Here is a 15502-nt window from a genome sequence, read left to right on the forward strand (position 1 = left end):
ACACCCCGCCCCCCAACACAAGGATGCTACATTCATTCCAGAGTCAGGAGGCAGGGCACCCCAGGTTCTCTTAATCCAGAGACTAGGGCTTCTAGAGCAGCTGGCTGTACCTGGAGCGTAAGATTTCCTTCAGGGATAGGGAAGCACACATCTTGCTACTGTCAGCTTTCGACACAGGGGAAAGGGAGATGGGTTCTGGGAAGAGCCAGTGAAAATCAAGAGGCACTCACCTTGTAGTACTGGCATCCTCCACTGTCCTCATCAAGTGTCAGTCTTGAGTAAAGACAGCCATGGTAGGGCTGACATCACCTACTGTTACCAAAGAAGCCCTCTTGCCAGGACCCCAGACGAGGAGGCCATTGTTGGCAGCAGGTGGAAATGGCTAGCCATGGATATGCTCATGTTTCCCCTTCACACCAGGGGGCACCCCCAGGTCTGGCAATCCTACATACAAGCTATTTGGGGAAGACAGGTACAGCTTCTCCCAGGTGAAGCTTCTTCCAAGTGAAGGCTGCCACTTCAGGCCACCAGCATTTCCTTCTTCCATACTACAGGAGCCACTTGCATAGGACTCACCCCCCCACCCCTCTTCCTTGGGGCCCAGGATCCTCATCTAACAGCCTATTGTGCAAGATCAGTATGCCTACCCACTGCCTTCGGCAGGTACTAGACTAACCTACTATTGGGGACAAGTAAAAGGGCCCTGGTTCAGGTGCATCACTTGGTGGAAAGAAAGAAGACAGAGGCTTGAGCGGTGGGTTTCTGTACAGAAGTGGCTTATACATTTTAGTAACGGGCAACAGTGCAAGGGCTACAGGGAGAATAAGAGTTCGAGAGCTGGGGTTTGGCGTAAATTTTACAAAGTGTATAAAGAATCTGTGTTTCTCTACAATAACAAAAACCAAAGGCTACAAGAGCAGTTGTATATACAAAACATGGAGATATTGCTTCACTTGCAGACAGGTTCCTGACCAGACAAGGAGACGAGACAGAGAAGTGGGTTCGGGCAGAGGAGAGCGCTGCGTGCAGAGGAGGAGGGAGATGGGGCAAGGGTGTCTTCTCCCAGCATAAATCTACAGGCAGGAGCAGGAGTGCGCAGGCCTGGGAATGCTGGAGGCCGTGCTGGCGCTGGCTATGGTGGTATAGGCAGGAGGCAGAGCCCAGAAAGTCCACCTGCTCAGCCCCTGATGCCTGGCTCTTCGGGTATCAGCTCATAGAGGGTTTGGGGTGGGGATGCAGGGCCAGCTGGGTCAACTGGCCAGAGAGGGAAGGAGGTGATCGCTCCCTGGAGTCTGACATGGAAAACAGGAGAAGCCAGCTCCTTCCACTCATCTTCCTCACCTCTGGCTGGCCCTGTCCATCTTACCAACCTCCCTACCCTGTCAAGATGCCCACAATATCCAAGAGCAGGTACTTAAGCAAAGGGCTTCTAGCTTCTCTCGAGCAGGCTGGACAGGAGAGGCCACTGGACTCCTGCTCTTCCTGGGCCATCGGGCTGGCAGGCGGAGCTCACTTGGAGGGTGGGAGCAGCCTGTCCTAGAGGGACAAGGGAGGGGCCGGGAGGACACTGGTGAGGGGCTGGCCAAGGACCGAGGACGTGCACGCACGCTGGGTGGAGGCGCAGGGCAGTCACAGGTTCTGGCAGCACTGCAGCTTATTGGGTTTCTGTCCATCGGTGGTGGGCGGCACACTGATGTCTACCACATTGTTGCCAGGGGACTCATCATGGGCTGCACGGTCAGCGATTTGCTTCTGTGACACAATGCGGTAGATTTCTGCAACAGAGAGGTTTTAGTGAGCAAGTTGTGTACCCTGGTGAAGGCAATTTACCTTTCTTCGGGATACAGGCTAGATGATTCCTAATCTTCAGCTTGACAGAACCTAGAATCACCTGGGAGAAGGGCCTCTGTGCATGCCCATAGGGGAGGATCTTGATGACGTTAATTGACACGGGCAGAGCCATTCCCTGCAGGGATGCTGGACTGTACAATGGAGAGAGGGATCTAAGCAGTAGCTTGCATGCATCCCCAGTCTCCTGACTGTGATGATGTGACCAGCTGCTTCTAGTACCTTGAGCTGTCAGCCAAAATAAATGCTGAATTTGCCTTTTTAAAAAAAGAGTATTTTATCACAGCAATAGGAAACAAAGACAATTCCCCACCATGCTGTAAGGAGCCCCTACCATATCACAGCAAAACAGAATTCAGGGCTAGGCTCCTGGAGGTTCCCAGGCACAGGCAAGTGGGCAGGGGCAGGAGCAGGTCACAGAACTGGTCCTACCTAGCCCAGGCTGCTTGTTCCTTCTTTCCCCTGCAGCCTCAGAAGGGCCCATATCACAGGGACTTAGGTGCGGACCTCTGTGCCCATATGCCAGCAAGGGCTAGATACGTCCTGACTCTGTGGGGCAGGAAGGTCTGTACTGGGTCCTACACATAAAGCACCATCCTTATATCCACCCAGACCCTGGACCTACCTGTGAGGATGTTCTTGAATGCTTCCTCTACATTGGTGGAATCCAGGGCTGAGGTCTCAATGAAGGACAAGTTGTTCTTTTCTGGAAAAGAGAAAATTCTCTCTTGATGAGAGGAGAGGGTCTGGCTCCCACACCCCTCTCACGATACTCCTCTCAGTGTAACCCTCTCCAGGATCATACCTGCCACCTGCCAACTCAGGATCTGCTGCTAGTGTGTGGAACCAAGAGGTTGTCTGCTCAGGGACAAGAAGCTGAACACAAGCACTATGACTGGAGGAGGTGGGTGCCTGACTTCTAGATGATTCTCTGAACCTGTCAGTCTAGTTCTCAGAGCACAGTCCTACCACTTACTGGCATGTCTGCTACAAGCTCACCTGCAAAGGCACGGGCCTCGTCAGTGGGCACAGCCCGAAGGTGGCGCAGGTCACTCTTGTTTCCCACCAGCATGATGACAATGTTGCTATCTGCATGATCCCGTAGCTCCTTCAGCCAGCGCTCCACATTCTCATATGTCAAGTGCTTGGCAATGTCATACACCAGCAGTGCACCCACTGCACCACGGTAATACCTGCAGAGTAGGTGCAGACATGAACCTTAGACAGGAGGTCGGTGGCAGCCTCATGGGAACCCCAGAGAATGGCCCAAGCACGGGGCCCAGACAAAGGGCAGCCATCCTATCTTTGAAGGAGGCCCTTCAGGAATGGGAGAGACTGAGGAGGGAATCTGGGGCTCAGGAACAGAAGACACCCAAAGGCCATCAACAGAAGGAGAAGATACAGCAGCTGTGTAGGGAGAAGCACCAATGACCACTGTGCAAACAGGCCTATACCACAGATGGGACCATTTCCATCCTCTGAAGATGAAGGACCCATGATGAGGCCATGGTGAAGAAAATGCAAAGCATAGGAAGTGAGGTGAGAGGACAGCCAGGGGGCTCAGGGATGCAGAAAGAGGCAGGCTGGGTGGGTCTTAGCAATTGGAAGGCAAAATGTATGTTAAGACTGGGAGATGATGCCAGGAACAGGAAAGCAGGTAGGCTGCCTGGGTGAGGTTGGGTGAAAATGGAAGACCTAAGCTACAGCTTCACTGTTCACCCAGTAATAACCTCATGGCCAGGTTCTGCAACAGGCTGGGTGCTGGTCTGCCTCTGGGTCCCCCAGCTCTTGGGTACCCTCCTACTTCCTGATCCCAGGCTTTCTGTGCTCCAGCTCAGCCACTACACACTCTTCCAAGCCCCCATGTCCCATGCCCACACACCCTAGCCATCTCCAGGTCTGGACCGGAGCTAGACTCACGCAGAGGTAATGGCACGGTAGCGCTCCTGGCCCGCAGTGTCCCAGATCTGCGCCTTGATGGTCTTGCCGTCCACCTGAATGCTGCGAGTGGCGAACTCCACTCCAATGGTGCTCTTGCTCTCTAGGTTGAACTCGTTCCTGGTGAAGCGGGACAGCAGGTTGCTCTTACCTACACCCGAGTCCCCAATGAGCACCACTTGGGGGCGGGGAGAGAGGAAAGAGAGGTGAGGATCTGGCAGCACCCACTGCTTCCCATATCCACCCTCCAAACCTACATGATGGCTTCCCGACTTCTGCCACCCACAGACATGCTGGGAACACACACAGGTAACAGAAACAGTCAGCACAGATACCTTTGCTTGTCTCTTGTCTTCAGAAGAAGACTGTCCCAGCTAGAATATGGTGACCTCCCAGGCCAAGCTGCAGGCAGGATGGCTTGAGACTCACCAACCCCATAGTCTGATAGCTGAGTAAGTCAAGAATGGTCACAGAAAGTCCTGGAGCTGAGTGACCTTGAGCAAGTTATTTAACCTTTCTGGGCCACCAATTCTACATGTGTGAACAGGAAGGCAGTTGGCTTACTTGAAAGATGGAAATGAGAGTACACAGTCAGGACCTGGCCAGCATGCAGTTCACAGGAAGGGACACAGGTGAGCATTTGTCATTATTACCGTGGCTTTGTTCAGGGCACAGGATGGGTCATTCAGTAGGGTTAATATCCACTAGAATTTGTGTCTGCTGTTTTAAGTAATAGGAAGCAATACTCCTCCCCTGCCCATGCTTCTCCTTCTCCAGCTGCTTCAGACAAACCAACTTCATTCACCTGTAGTACTACTGACAGTTAAATGAGCAACAGAAACATGTGTTCCAGCTGCAGCCCAAATACACTCCTGCCTGAGGTCAGGATTACTCTACTCAGTGCTCCTAGAGGGTCCCATCACTATCATCTCTTTACAAGGTATATGTGTGTATGGCTTCCTTCAGCCTAAAAGCTAGCCTTGTAACAGTGACAGGAAGAAAAGGTCTCTGTGTAGTCCTGTGCATGCCTCCTTGCAGCTGGAGCCAATCATGAAGATGTAAACCTAGGGCTGCAGCTCAGATGGAAGACTGTCTGTCTACCATGGGTCAAGCCTTGGGTTCAATCTCCAGCACTGTATAAACTGAGCGTGGTGGTGCATGCCTGTAATAACAGAACTGTAATCCCAGAACTCAAGAAGTGGAGGCAGGCAGATCAGAAATCTAAGATCTTTAATCCCAGCACTTGAGAGGCCAGCCTGGTCTACATATCAAACTCCAGGACATTCAAGGCTACACAGTGAGATCCTGTCTCAAAAAGCTATGCTTGCTCCCCACCCCCATTAAAAAAAAAGAAAGAAAGAAAGAAAGAAAGAAAGAAAGAAAGAAAGAAAGAAAGAAAGAAAAGAAATAAAAGGGAAGAAATAAAAGGTTATTCTTGGCTACCTAACAAACTTCATGAGGCAAGCCTGTGCTACATGAGACAGTGTCTCAAAACAACAACAGTAACAAAATGGAAATCTATTCCAGAATGGTTATCAGGACAACATGGCTAGGAGAAAGTATTATGGGTTAAAGATCCCGCCGGGCGGTGGTGGCGCACACCTTTAATCCCAGCACTTGGGAGGCAGAGGCAGGCGGATTTCTGAGTTCGAGGCCAGCCTGGTCTACAGAGTGAGTTCCAGGACAGCCAGCCAGGACTACACAGAGAAACCCTGTCTTGGAAAACCAAAAAAAAAAAAAAAAAAGGATACAGGTTGTGACATCAATAGACAAACTATGCAGGAGAACTGACTGGTTTCAGGATGTAATGTGAACCCTAACCTGGCTTGGAAGACACAGCCTCCAGGGGCTCTAGGGCCTGGGAGGGCTGTTCTTAGTCCCAGGATTCACTTGTGCACATGCTCACATGTCTGTACCCGTGTATGTGTGCTCACATGTATACAATGCAGATGTAATAGGCAGTAGACATCTAATCAGATACCTCAGGCAGAAATCTTGTGGTCCCTAAGGCAGAAGTGTGGAACTCTGTGGCTGAGGTTGGGCCTACCAGTGGAGAGCCAAGGGAGAGAGCGGCAGGCCTGGTTATCCAAGGCCTGAGGAACAGGAAAGGGTATTCACCCAGGATCTGGCTCCCAGCCTAGGGAGAGTCAAGCATGGCAGGGCCACAGACTGAACCTGAGCTCACTGGCTCTACTGAGCATGTGAGAGACAAGCAGTGGGAGAGCTCTCAGGAAGAACCCAGGACCTACATGGGACTTTGAAGGCCTGGAGGGCCCAAGGCCCAACAGGTAGCCCCCTTCCTCTCCTACAGCCACGGTTAGCTGCTCAGCTTACCTGTCTGATTTCTCTTTCTAGAAAAGAATACATTTTTGTGGGGGAAGGGGGAGAGTAAGAGGACAGTGAGGCAGGGTCTTACAATGTAGCTCTGCTGACCCCATTTTCATCTTCTCATGCACAAAGCCTCAGCCTCCTAGGTGCTGGGATTATAGGAGTGTACCAAAAGGCCAGGCTAAGAATACACTCTCTTGATGCTTTACCACTCTGGGCATTGCCCTAATTTTCTCCTTTCTGCACACTTAATCCCTAGAAAGTACTATCTGTATTTCTGTCTCTGCCTCCAGTTCTCCAAGGCCTCCCAGGCCCCAGACTGAGCATTGTCATCCAGGGTATGGGGAGTGGAAGGGGCATCCATCCTGGGATCAGAACCCCATGGTACAGTGGACAGGATACAGCCAGGCAACAGACTTGAAGCCAAGCTCACTGGCCCTGCTGAGCAGACTGAAGAGCACGCAGTAGGAAGAGCCCTCAGGGGGAACTCAGGGCCCTATATACCAACCTACAGATACCCCAGTGGCTACAACAAGAAAGAGAACAACTGTCAGTGCCTGGTCTCCATGCAGCAGCTCAGAAGGCTCTCCTCCTCCTACATTGTTTCTTCCTGTGCTTCGGTGATGCCACACTGTCTGCCCATCTTAGAGCTACTGTAAGCTATCCTTCCTTCTACTTGAAAACAGAAAGAAGCCACAGGTCTGGGTCCCCAGGTGACCCTATCCAGACTTCTGGCTGCAAATACTGCTGGTGACTCTTACATTAACCTCCACTCTGCCAGCCCAGATTGGTGTACCCTCTGCCTTTATATCCTGACACTAGCCCCGGTGTTTCAGATCAGCACAACAGACTAGAGTGTCCTACTCACCCAAATCAACTTACTAGGTGCCACCTTCACATTCCCTAGCTCAGTCAATGACTCACTCAATCTGGAAGGTACTCATGCTAACTACTGATAGTCACAGTCATCTTCAGTTCTTTCTTCCTCTCATACTCTATGATCAATCCTGCACCCCCTTTGTAACTGAAGGGACACTAGGATGCTTCTAGGGACCAGCAATACAATGTTCTGTTTCCATATGCGTTCCATCAGGTGGCTTCAGATGCTGAAGACATACTGGATTATACCTATATGTCTACTTTCTTTTGAGATAGGGTCTCAAGTAGCCCAAGCTGGCCTTCAGTTCACTATGTACCTGAGAAATACCTAGAAATATTGATCATTTTGCCTCTTCCTCTCGAGTGTGGGGACTACAGGTATTTGGTACCTTGCCTACCTGCTGTGTGTGATGCTAGGGTTGAGAATCCAGGGTCTCATGCATTCTAGGCTGTATGTGTACTTGTCTATATAAACTCAATTGCTTGACAGAGAGAGAGAGAGAGAGAGAGAGAGAGAGAGAGAGAGAGAGAGAGAGAGAGAGAAACTATCTGTCTATCTGGATTCCTGTTCTTTACCACCTTCAAAGGCCACATTTTCAACTTACACTGTTACCACAGTATCACCTTTCTCTTGAGGTCCCAGCCAAAAGCGTGTACTCCTCACAGCCAGAAGCAAACAACTGTGAGCACCAGAGCCACACTGCATGCCCCAGCCAGGGTCTTAGGAGCCTAAGAACTTAGATGGGTCCTAAGTCCCTAAGAATCAAAGCCCAGGTCTTCCCTGGTGCCTACAAGGCACAGTCGTATGTGTCCTGAAGCCTCCTTCTCTTCCTTCTTCTCTCTCCCATACACAACAGCCAGCTACATGGGCCCCTTGCTCTGCCCCTAACACATCAACACAGTCCTAACTGAGGGTCTGATCATTCTCTCTCTGGCCCTCGCTCATGTCTTTGTAAGCTCTTTGGACGCCACTGGTCAGGAAGACTCTTCCCACACTCCTACTCTAACTCTGCTTTCCCAACCCTCCCTGTTCTCTGTCCTCGGTCCCTCCCACTACGCCCCCAGCTCTTGCAATCTTCACATGGGTCTAGTTTCACTTTTTCTTTTTTGTGGCTATCTGTCCCATAAGCAGGAATCTTCGATAGTCTTGCTCCCTGTTGTATCCCCAGGCCTGGCACAGGGCCTGGCACACAGTAAGTGCCAACAAATGACTGTAAAATAGAGCACACCCCAAAGCATCTGGAAGGGTCTCCCCTGCCTATCTTGTCTGAATCCAGACACACCTGTAACATACTGGGAAGATGCCCAGGTCACCCCACTCAGGACACAGGTGAGGATGGGGCAAAACAGGGAGCCTAACCCATTTCACCTCTGGGGATGGCTGCTTTAGAGCCAAGAATAATAAGACTGAGGCATGCAAGCATAGTGATACATGCCTATAATTCCAGGACTCAGGAGACTGCAGCAAGAGAATTATGAGTTTAAAGACACCTTGGGCTACATAGTAAACTCAATGTCAGCTTGAACTACATGTTGAGTCCCTGTCTCAATGGACAAACAGTACTGGGGATGCTGCTCAGTTGGTACAGTGCTTGTCTAAATCCGCATAAAGCCCTGGGTTTAACCCCTAGCACTGCATTAAACTGGGTGTGGTGGGCATAAAACCAGGCCTGATGGTATACCCTGAAATTACTCTGGACATGGAGACAGAAGATCAGAAATTCATTATCATCCTTGGTTACATAGTGAGTGTGAAACAGGTCTAAGCTTCATGAGACTCTCAAAAAGAAAATAAGCCTGGTGTGGTGGCACATGACTTTAATCCTAGCACTTGGAAGGCAAGTGTAGGCCAGCCAGGGATACATGGTGAGACTCTATCTCAAACCAAACCCCCCCAAAAAAATAAAACTACAAAACAAACAACACCCCTAAATCCACAAACTGATTACTAAGAGGGGGAACAAAAAGAGGCTGCTAAGATGACATACACCACCACATACAGCCCATTATACAGAAAAGGAGACTGAGGTTCAGTTGAGGAATGAGATCAGGGAAGTGGAGGCAAAGAAGAGAGCCTGTGTTTATCTGCAGATCTGCCCCCCACGCCCCGAACACATTCACCAAGCAATGCATGTCTAGGGCAACTATGCATTGCCTGGGAAATTATCTAAGCAGAATCTGAATTCAGGTCTCTGGAACAAGGTATTTCTCTTCCATCTTAATCTCATGTCTTCCCTGTCATTCTCCCTGGCACACAACTCAGGGGTCCTGGTTCTACTCCTACAGGCAGTGAAGCCCAGTGCACTCCAGCCTGCCTATTTCCCAGGTTCCCACCACCTGGGCATTCATCAGGGATAGCCAGCAAACTCTGCCTCATCTTCAAAATCCAATATTCTGTGAGATTCCTCACTTGAGGCTTTTGTTCTCCATGTAACTATCACATGCCCGATTCGCAAGACTGTAATGACAGGCTTCCAAGACTTTGTGGGTACCCAGAATTAGAATATCAGGTTCTGGGAGGGGGCAGCATTTTGGATATAAATAAATAAAACAATGAAAAAAGAAGCCAAGTTCTGAGAAGGCTAGATGTGGAGCTAGCACACGAGAGCCTATAGCCCAGAGCCAAGGACTGACTGACTTCTGAGCCATAGAGAAGCAGGCTGGACTGCAGGAATCACTCCCCACAGCACCCGCCCTTCACTTCCTTCCCTCAGGAGCTGCCACAGCCAGGAGAATTTTGTTCCCAATTCTCATGCCCACAGGAGTAACATGGAAAATGTGCCCTGCTCAGGAGGTCCCTCACACCCTTGCTGTCTTCTCACTCTTGCCTCTGTTGCACAGCCTCTGAGACCCTTAGCCACAGCATCTGCACTATGACCAGGACTGTATCTGGGGGCAAGCTTATGCCCAAATGCATCATGGGCCTATGCTTAGTAAATTCCCAGGGCCACCCCAAGGACAGACACAAATGTCAATAATCCCACTGCAGCTAGGAATACTCAACCCCAGAGACCAAATCCTCCGTCCGAGGTAACACACTTAGGACAAGAATGCACAGACCAGGCTGAGAGTCAATAGACCATGCCCAAGGGAACGGCAGGAAGGCTAGGCTGCTCAGGCCATCCCTGGCACAGGGTGCCTGATACACCAGAGCGGTGACTGGGCTGGCTCTACATGTAGAATGGGTGTGAAATAGCATTGTCAAGAAAACAAGTGATCAGTTGTCCTGGGAAAATAATGGGCCCTTCAGGACACAGCCCCCAGCATTTCCAAAGTCGTGGATTTGCTGGCTGGGAAAAGGTCCCTCTGGATATGCCATTTGGCTGCTTGAACAGGCAAGCCCAGTTGGCAAAAACAAAGATCTGACATCTCTCAGGAGCCCTGGATGCTCCGGCCTGTCCTGTGACAGGATGGCACCCCTGGAGACCTGATGTAGGGAAGGTGTACTACAGGAAGTGGTGCTAACTATTCCAGGACTGGCACGGGGAGGATTGTCGCCTTAATCTCTGAAGCTAGTGACAGTCACTAGCACAGAAGGCCTGGGAGACATGCTGCCTAGTGTGGTGTACTTGGCAGAGGACTATAAATTCTAGGGCTAGCCCTGTCCCTGGTGTCTAGTCATTTTTATGTCCTTGGGCAGGGTTGGGTCAACTCAAAACAACAGACTCCCTGTACTTCCCACATGACCTATGTCCTTGAAGACTGGGTAGGCACTAATGGCTGGGAACTCTGGGGCTTAGGTGGTCCCAGTGCAGTAACCCTAACTCGGTGTTCCTCAGAGAAGTCAGGGCTATCCCTGGAGACCCACCAGCAGGTTGGGAAAATGGCCAGTGGCTAACAGGAGAAAATGTTGGTAGAAGAAACGTGAGGATCTATAATTAGGTAAAAATAAACAACCTCACTCCTGGGGCAAAAGAGACTATTTATGGAGGAAAACAGATGGCATGTGGCCACCCACTCTTGAGACCTCTTGGCCCTAGTCTTAAGGTCAAAGGAGCCAAAGGATGATGCAGCTGCCAAAACTGTGTTTGTGCAGAGCAGCCACTGCCTCAAGCACAGACCCGTGGCCCTCCATGTCAAAGAAATGTGACCAAAGCCTGGGATAAGGAGATAGGGACAGGCAAAGTTGGGGAGTTCAGCACAGGGCTTTCAGGGTAAGGCAGGGCTCCAGAGCTCCTACAGGTGGCAAAGAGAGCCGTGTAGTGACAATCGGCCCGTCAATACTTCTACTGCAACAACAGATTTTGTTTTGTTTTTTCTTGAGACAAGGTCTTGCCACGTAGCCTACGCTGGCCTTGAATTCATCTTGCCACTGAATATAAGACGCCTCCCCAAGGCTGGCCAGGTCATCACTGTTGGTATAATGGCTGACCTGCCCTAAGCCTGAGCATCTGAAGGCTGTGAGTCTCAAAGGGGGCTGGCAGGTGTAGCGTATTCACATTCTTACGGATTTGCCATACGCAGGCAAGTGATGCGATAGATGATAGTGGCCTGCCTGCTGCTAGTTTTCTCTCTCCCCTTTTAATTTCCCAGTGCTCCGTTTTCTGATTTAATGGTTTAAAGTCTGAAGGAAAAGGACAAATGTTAATCCTCAGATGAGACCCAAGGAATGGAGAGGAGACCTGGGGTGAGCACTGGCAGAATGCTAACCTTGGGGGTTAGGCAGCTACTATGACTTACTGAAGAAGGTACCTGCCAGACCAGGAAAGGAGGCCAGTGGGGGCAGGCGGCCACTCCCCTGTTGCCAGCTGCTGCAGGAGCTGATTGGTGCTTCCAGGAAGTGAGCTCTGGAGACAAGTACCAGGAATGGCAATGGAGTTCCATCGCCCCTGACCTAGTAACTGCACTTCTGGGAATGCACATCAAGGAAACAATCCACAGGGCAAAGAGAGGACTTGGGCACACATTCAATGCCAGGCTATTTATAACAGTGAAAGGCCGAAAACAAGCAGGGAATGACCACAGACGCCTGGATGTGCTGACTTGAAGAGAAAAGATCCTCTGCTTTGCCTGGAAGCTTCCTCAGGGTGGTCTGAGTGGGGACAGGCCCCTGACACAGCACAACTTGAATCTGTTCCACCTGTCACCAGAGAGCCCTTCAAATCTCTGGTCATACTCTGCCTCTGAAGTGATACCTGGAATCTAACACCTGCTAATCAGTCTCACACTTAAGATATAGCCCACTCCCAGCCCATGGTGCTGTGTGAGTTAGTTCTCAAAAATCACTCACTGTCAATCAGAGAGTCTAGCTTGAATGGTTAGAGGACCCAAAAGCCCAGCTTGGCATAGAAGGTGTCACAATGCCAGAGATCCCTAAATATCCTCAACAGAAAAATGAGGAACCCCAATGACACAAATGGAGGTTCACTAAGTAGGAAAGCACTTCCTGTAGTTGGACATGTGTCAAAGGGAGGTATGACACCTGTCTTTTCCATACCTAAGCTTCAATCCTTGCCCCTAAACTTATACTGTAAGTGGCAAAACCTGTCCTGGGCTCAACCCTACTCCACCCTTAGGAACTTGTCTCTTTGAACTTCAGTTTTTCCCTTTTGTTTTGAGGACATACTATGGCTGTGTAACCTAAGTTAGCTTTAAAAAAAATTAAAAAGAAAAATTCTTATTCTGTTGACCTGCCACTCCTGCCTCTCCCCTTTATGTAGACCAGGCTAGTCTTGAAATCAGAGCTGTGTCTGTCTCTGCTTCCTGAGTGCTGGGATTACAGGTGTGTGCCACCACACTCTATAAATTACACTATTTTTTTCTGTGTATCTATGTATGCGGGCTCATGTGACATGGAGTACACGTGAAGGGCAGAGGACAATTTGCTGACTCTCAGCATGTAGGCCTCAAGATTGAACTCAGGTTATCAGGCTTGGCAGTACACACCAACACCTGAGCTACTTCACCAGCCCAGGCTGGCTTGGAAAGAGATCCTCCAACTCTGTTTCCTGGATAATATGGGCTGTATAAACTCATAAAGAGGACTAAAAGGAGTCATTATTGTAAAGTCTCATAATAGTGCAGGTACTGCATTTAATGTCATCCGTGTATGGTGTTTCTTTTTTTCTTTTAGAAAGGGTTCCGTTAATCCAGCCTGGCCTCTGCACCTTTTATCTTCCTACCTCTACCTCCCAAGTGTTGAGACTACAGGCCTGCACTGTCACCAAGGTTTATGTGGTGTTGGGGATAAAACCCAGGACTTTGAGCATGCTATTGCGAGGCATGCTACCAACTGAATCACATCTTCGTCAATTACCAAGAGTCTGAACTAGTGATGCACAGACAGGCCCCAATCTACTCAATTCCAAAGCACCATAATTTAGGGTTCCTGCACCACATGACCCAGGCTCCACTCCAAGGTAGGTCCCGCCTGTAACAATCAGCTCTAGAAGGCCCAAACCAATCAGGCTTTGCGGGCACGCCCACAACCTTCTCCATCGCCCTAACACCACCTATAAGCCCTCTTTCAACGTAGTTCGCCCGCCAAACCCAGGAAAGCCCCGCCCCCAGGACGCCCCGCCCCCAACGGCCTCTCCTACCACTTCGAGCCCCACCCCCTCAAGGCCCCGGCCCCGCCCCGGCGCATCCGGGGTCCATAGGCCTCGCCGAGCCTCCCTTTTCTCACCGCTGCGCACTAGGGCCCGAAGCCTAGCGAACTCCACTTGCCCCGGCTTCCTCCGACTCTCTACCCCGGATAGGCCCCGCTGAAGCCCCGGGCTCCACCCTGAGCCCTCTGTTCCCGTAGCACGGCTTTGGCCCTCCAGTCGCTACCGCGACCTCGCCTGTTTGTACCCCACTGGGCGCACCTTTGAATAGGTAATCGTACTCGTCGTCCCGGGTCCCCATTGTCCTGGCGCTTCCGGCGGGATCGGCGACTCCGCAGCCCCACCACAAACACCCGACGGGGGCGGAACCGGCGCCGCGCAGAGCGGCGGTCTGATGGCCAGTCAACGGTGAAAGCGGTAGTGACAGGCACCTGGGTAAACCAATCAGACTGAGGAGCCGAGCTCAGGGAGGTGGGAGCCTCCTGGGATCCACCCTTCTAGCCCTCGGTCTCCTGGAGAAAGGCGGAAGGAATGCGGACCTTTTCGAAGTGACAGATTCAGCAGCCTATCAAAAGCAGATGGGGGAAGGCGGGGCGGAAGACTTGAACAATGAAGTGGATTGACAGAGTGCATAACCAATGAGAGACTGGACTCTGACTCGGCCTTCCAGCGGACCTGTAGGGGAAGGAAAATTGAGCTACCTCTAGGTGATGTTACGGACTTAAACGTCCTGATGACATCATAGATCAGTGGGTTTCCTCTGGCCTCTTATTCTAGCCCCATAAATGACCATTTCCGGGCGTATGTGTGTTGATTGGGGTGCCTTCTCTGGTTTGCAGTGTCCCAGTTCTTTGTTTAAACCTAAAGCTTATGTCAGTACCTCCAAAACAAATGAGGATCCTAGGCATTTTTATTCCTCTTCTTGAAAAGTTCTCTTGTTTTTTGCTTTCACCATTACTCATATTTTTTAAGACACATTTTCACTATGAAACCCTAGCTAGACTGGAATTGGTGATACGAATCAGACCATACCTGTCTGGTTTCCTTTTTCTTTTTTCTTCATTGGTTTTTTGTGACAGAGTCTCTCCATGTAGCCCTGGCTGTCCGGAACTTGCTCTGTAGACCAGGCTAGCCTCAAACTCAGGCTCCTTTCCCTGCCTCCCAAATGGGTAGTAGTTTGCCACTACTGCACGGCTTTTTTTTTTTTTTTTTTTTTTTTTTTTTTTTTGTCTGTTTATATTTTGAGACAAGGCCTCCTGTTACCTGGCTAGCTTCAAATTGAAGCAGGAGTAGAGACGGGGATGGGGGGTGGGGTGGGGGGGTAGTCTCTAGAGGAGAGGCTAGCCAGGAGTACTTGGAGGGCGGGAGAGAAGGCCTAGAAAGTAGGAGGATAAGAGAGCAAAGAGGTGCCTGGCAGTGGTGGCGCACCCCTTTAATCCCAGCACTTGGGAGGCAGAGGCACATTGATTTCTGAGTTCGAGGCCAGCCTGGTCTATAGAGTGAGTTCCAGGATAGCCAGGGCTACACAGAGAAACCCTGTCTCAAAAAACAACAAAAACAACCCCAAAAAAGAGGAGTGGGGCAAAAAGCCCCTTTTCTAGTGAGTCAGGCATACCTAGCTATTGCCAGGTAACTGGGACGGAGCCTAGAAGGAATGCTAACAATGTGTATTTATGGATTACTTTGAACTAACTTCCTTTTTTGTTGTTCTGTTTATTTGGACACAGGGTATCCCTGTGTAGCTCCAGATAGCCTAGAACTTGCTGTGTAGAGATTCACCTGGCTCTGCCACACATACACACACACACACACACACACACACACACACACACCAGTGCTGGGATTAAAAGACGTTCCACCTCATGCAATCAACTTTGAACTGATTCTCTTGTACGCTGGTAACTTAGAAGTTCCCTCTCTGATCTCATTTTCTTCCTCTGCTTATGTATTCTTGAGATTATGTG

General features: G+C 50.3%; 1 protein-coding gene across 1 annotated transcript; it reads right to left on the reverse strand.

The window, feature by feature from the left end:
* Positions 1-759: 759 nt before the first annotated feature.
* Rab11b (RAB11B, member RAS oncogene family) lies at positions 760-14088 on the reverse strand. Its single transcript, XM_076919756.1, has 5 exons — positions 13800-14088; positions 3769-3964; positions 2848-3041; positions 2474-2554; positions 760-1775 (listed from the first exon to the last, which is right to left on the reverse strand). The coding sequence occupies exons 1-5, from the start codon at positions 13837-13839 to the stop codon at positions 1630-1632; spliced, it is 657 nt and encodes a 218-aa protein (XP_076775871.1). The 5' UTR covers positions 13840-14088; the 3' UTR covers positions 760-1629.
* Between the last annotated feature and the right edge of the window lie 1414 nt (positions 14089-15502).

The sequence above is a fragment of the Arvicanthis niloticus genome, chromosome 22 (genome assembly GCF_011762505.2).
Source record: "Arvicanthis niloticus isolate mArvNil1 chromosome 22, mArvNil1.pat.X, whole genome shotgun sequence".
NCBI lineage: Eukaryota > Metazoa > Chordata > Mammalia > Rodentia > Muridae > Arvicanthis > Arvicanthis niloticus.

Excerpts from the sequence above, each read along its gene's own strand:
- Rab11b (XM_076919756.1), bottom strand. The coding sequence starts at position 13,839 with ATGGGGACCCGGGACGACGAGTACGATTACCTATTCAAAG. Across the intron at positions 3,965-13,799 it reads GTACGATTACCTATTCAAAG|TGGTGCTCATTGGGGACTCG; the intron begins GTGCGCCCAGTG and ends CCCGCCCCCAAG. Across the intron at positions 2,555-2,847 it reads CGAGGCCCGTGCCTTTGCAG|AAAAGAACAACTTGTCCTTC; the intron begins GTGAGCTTGTAG and ends TCTCTTTTCCAG.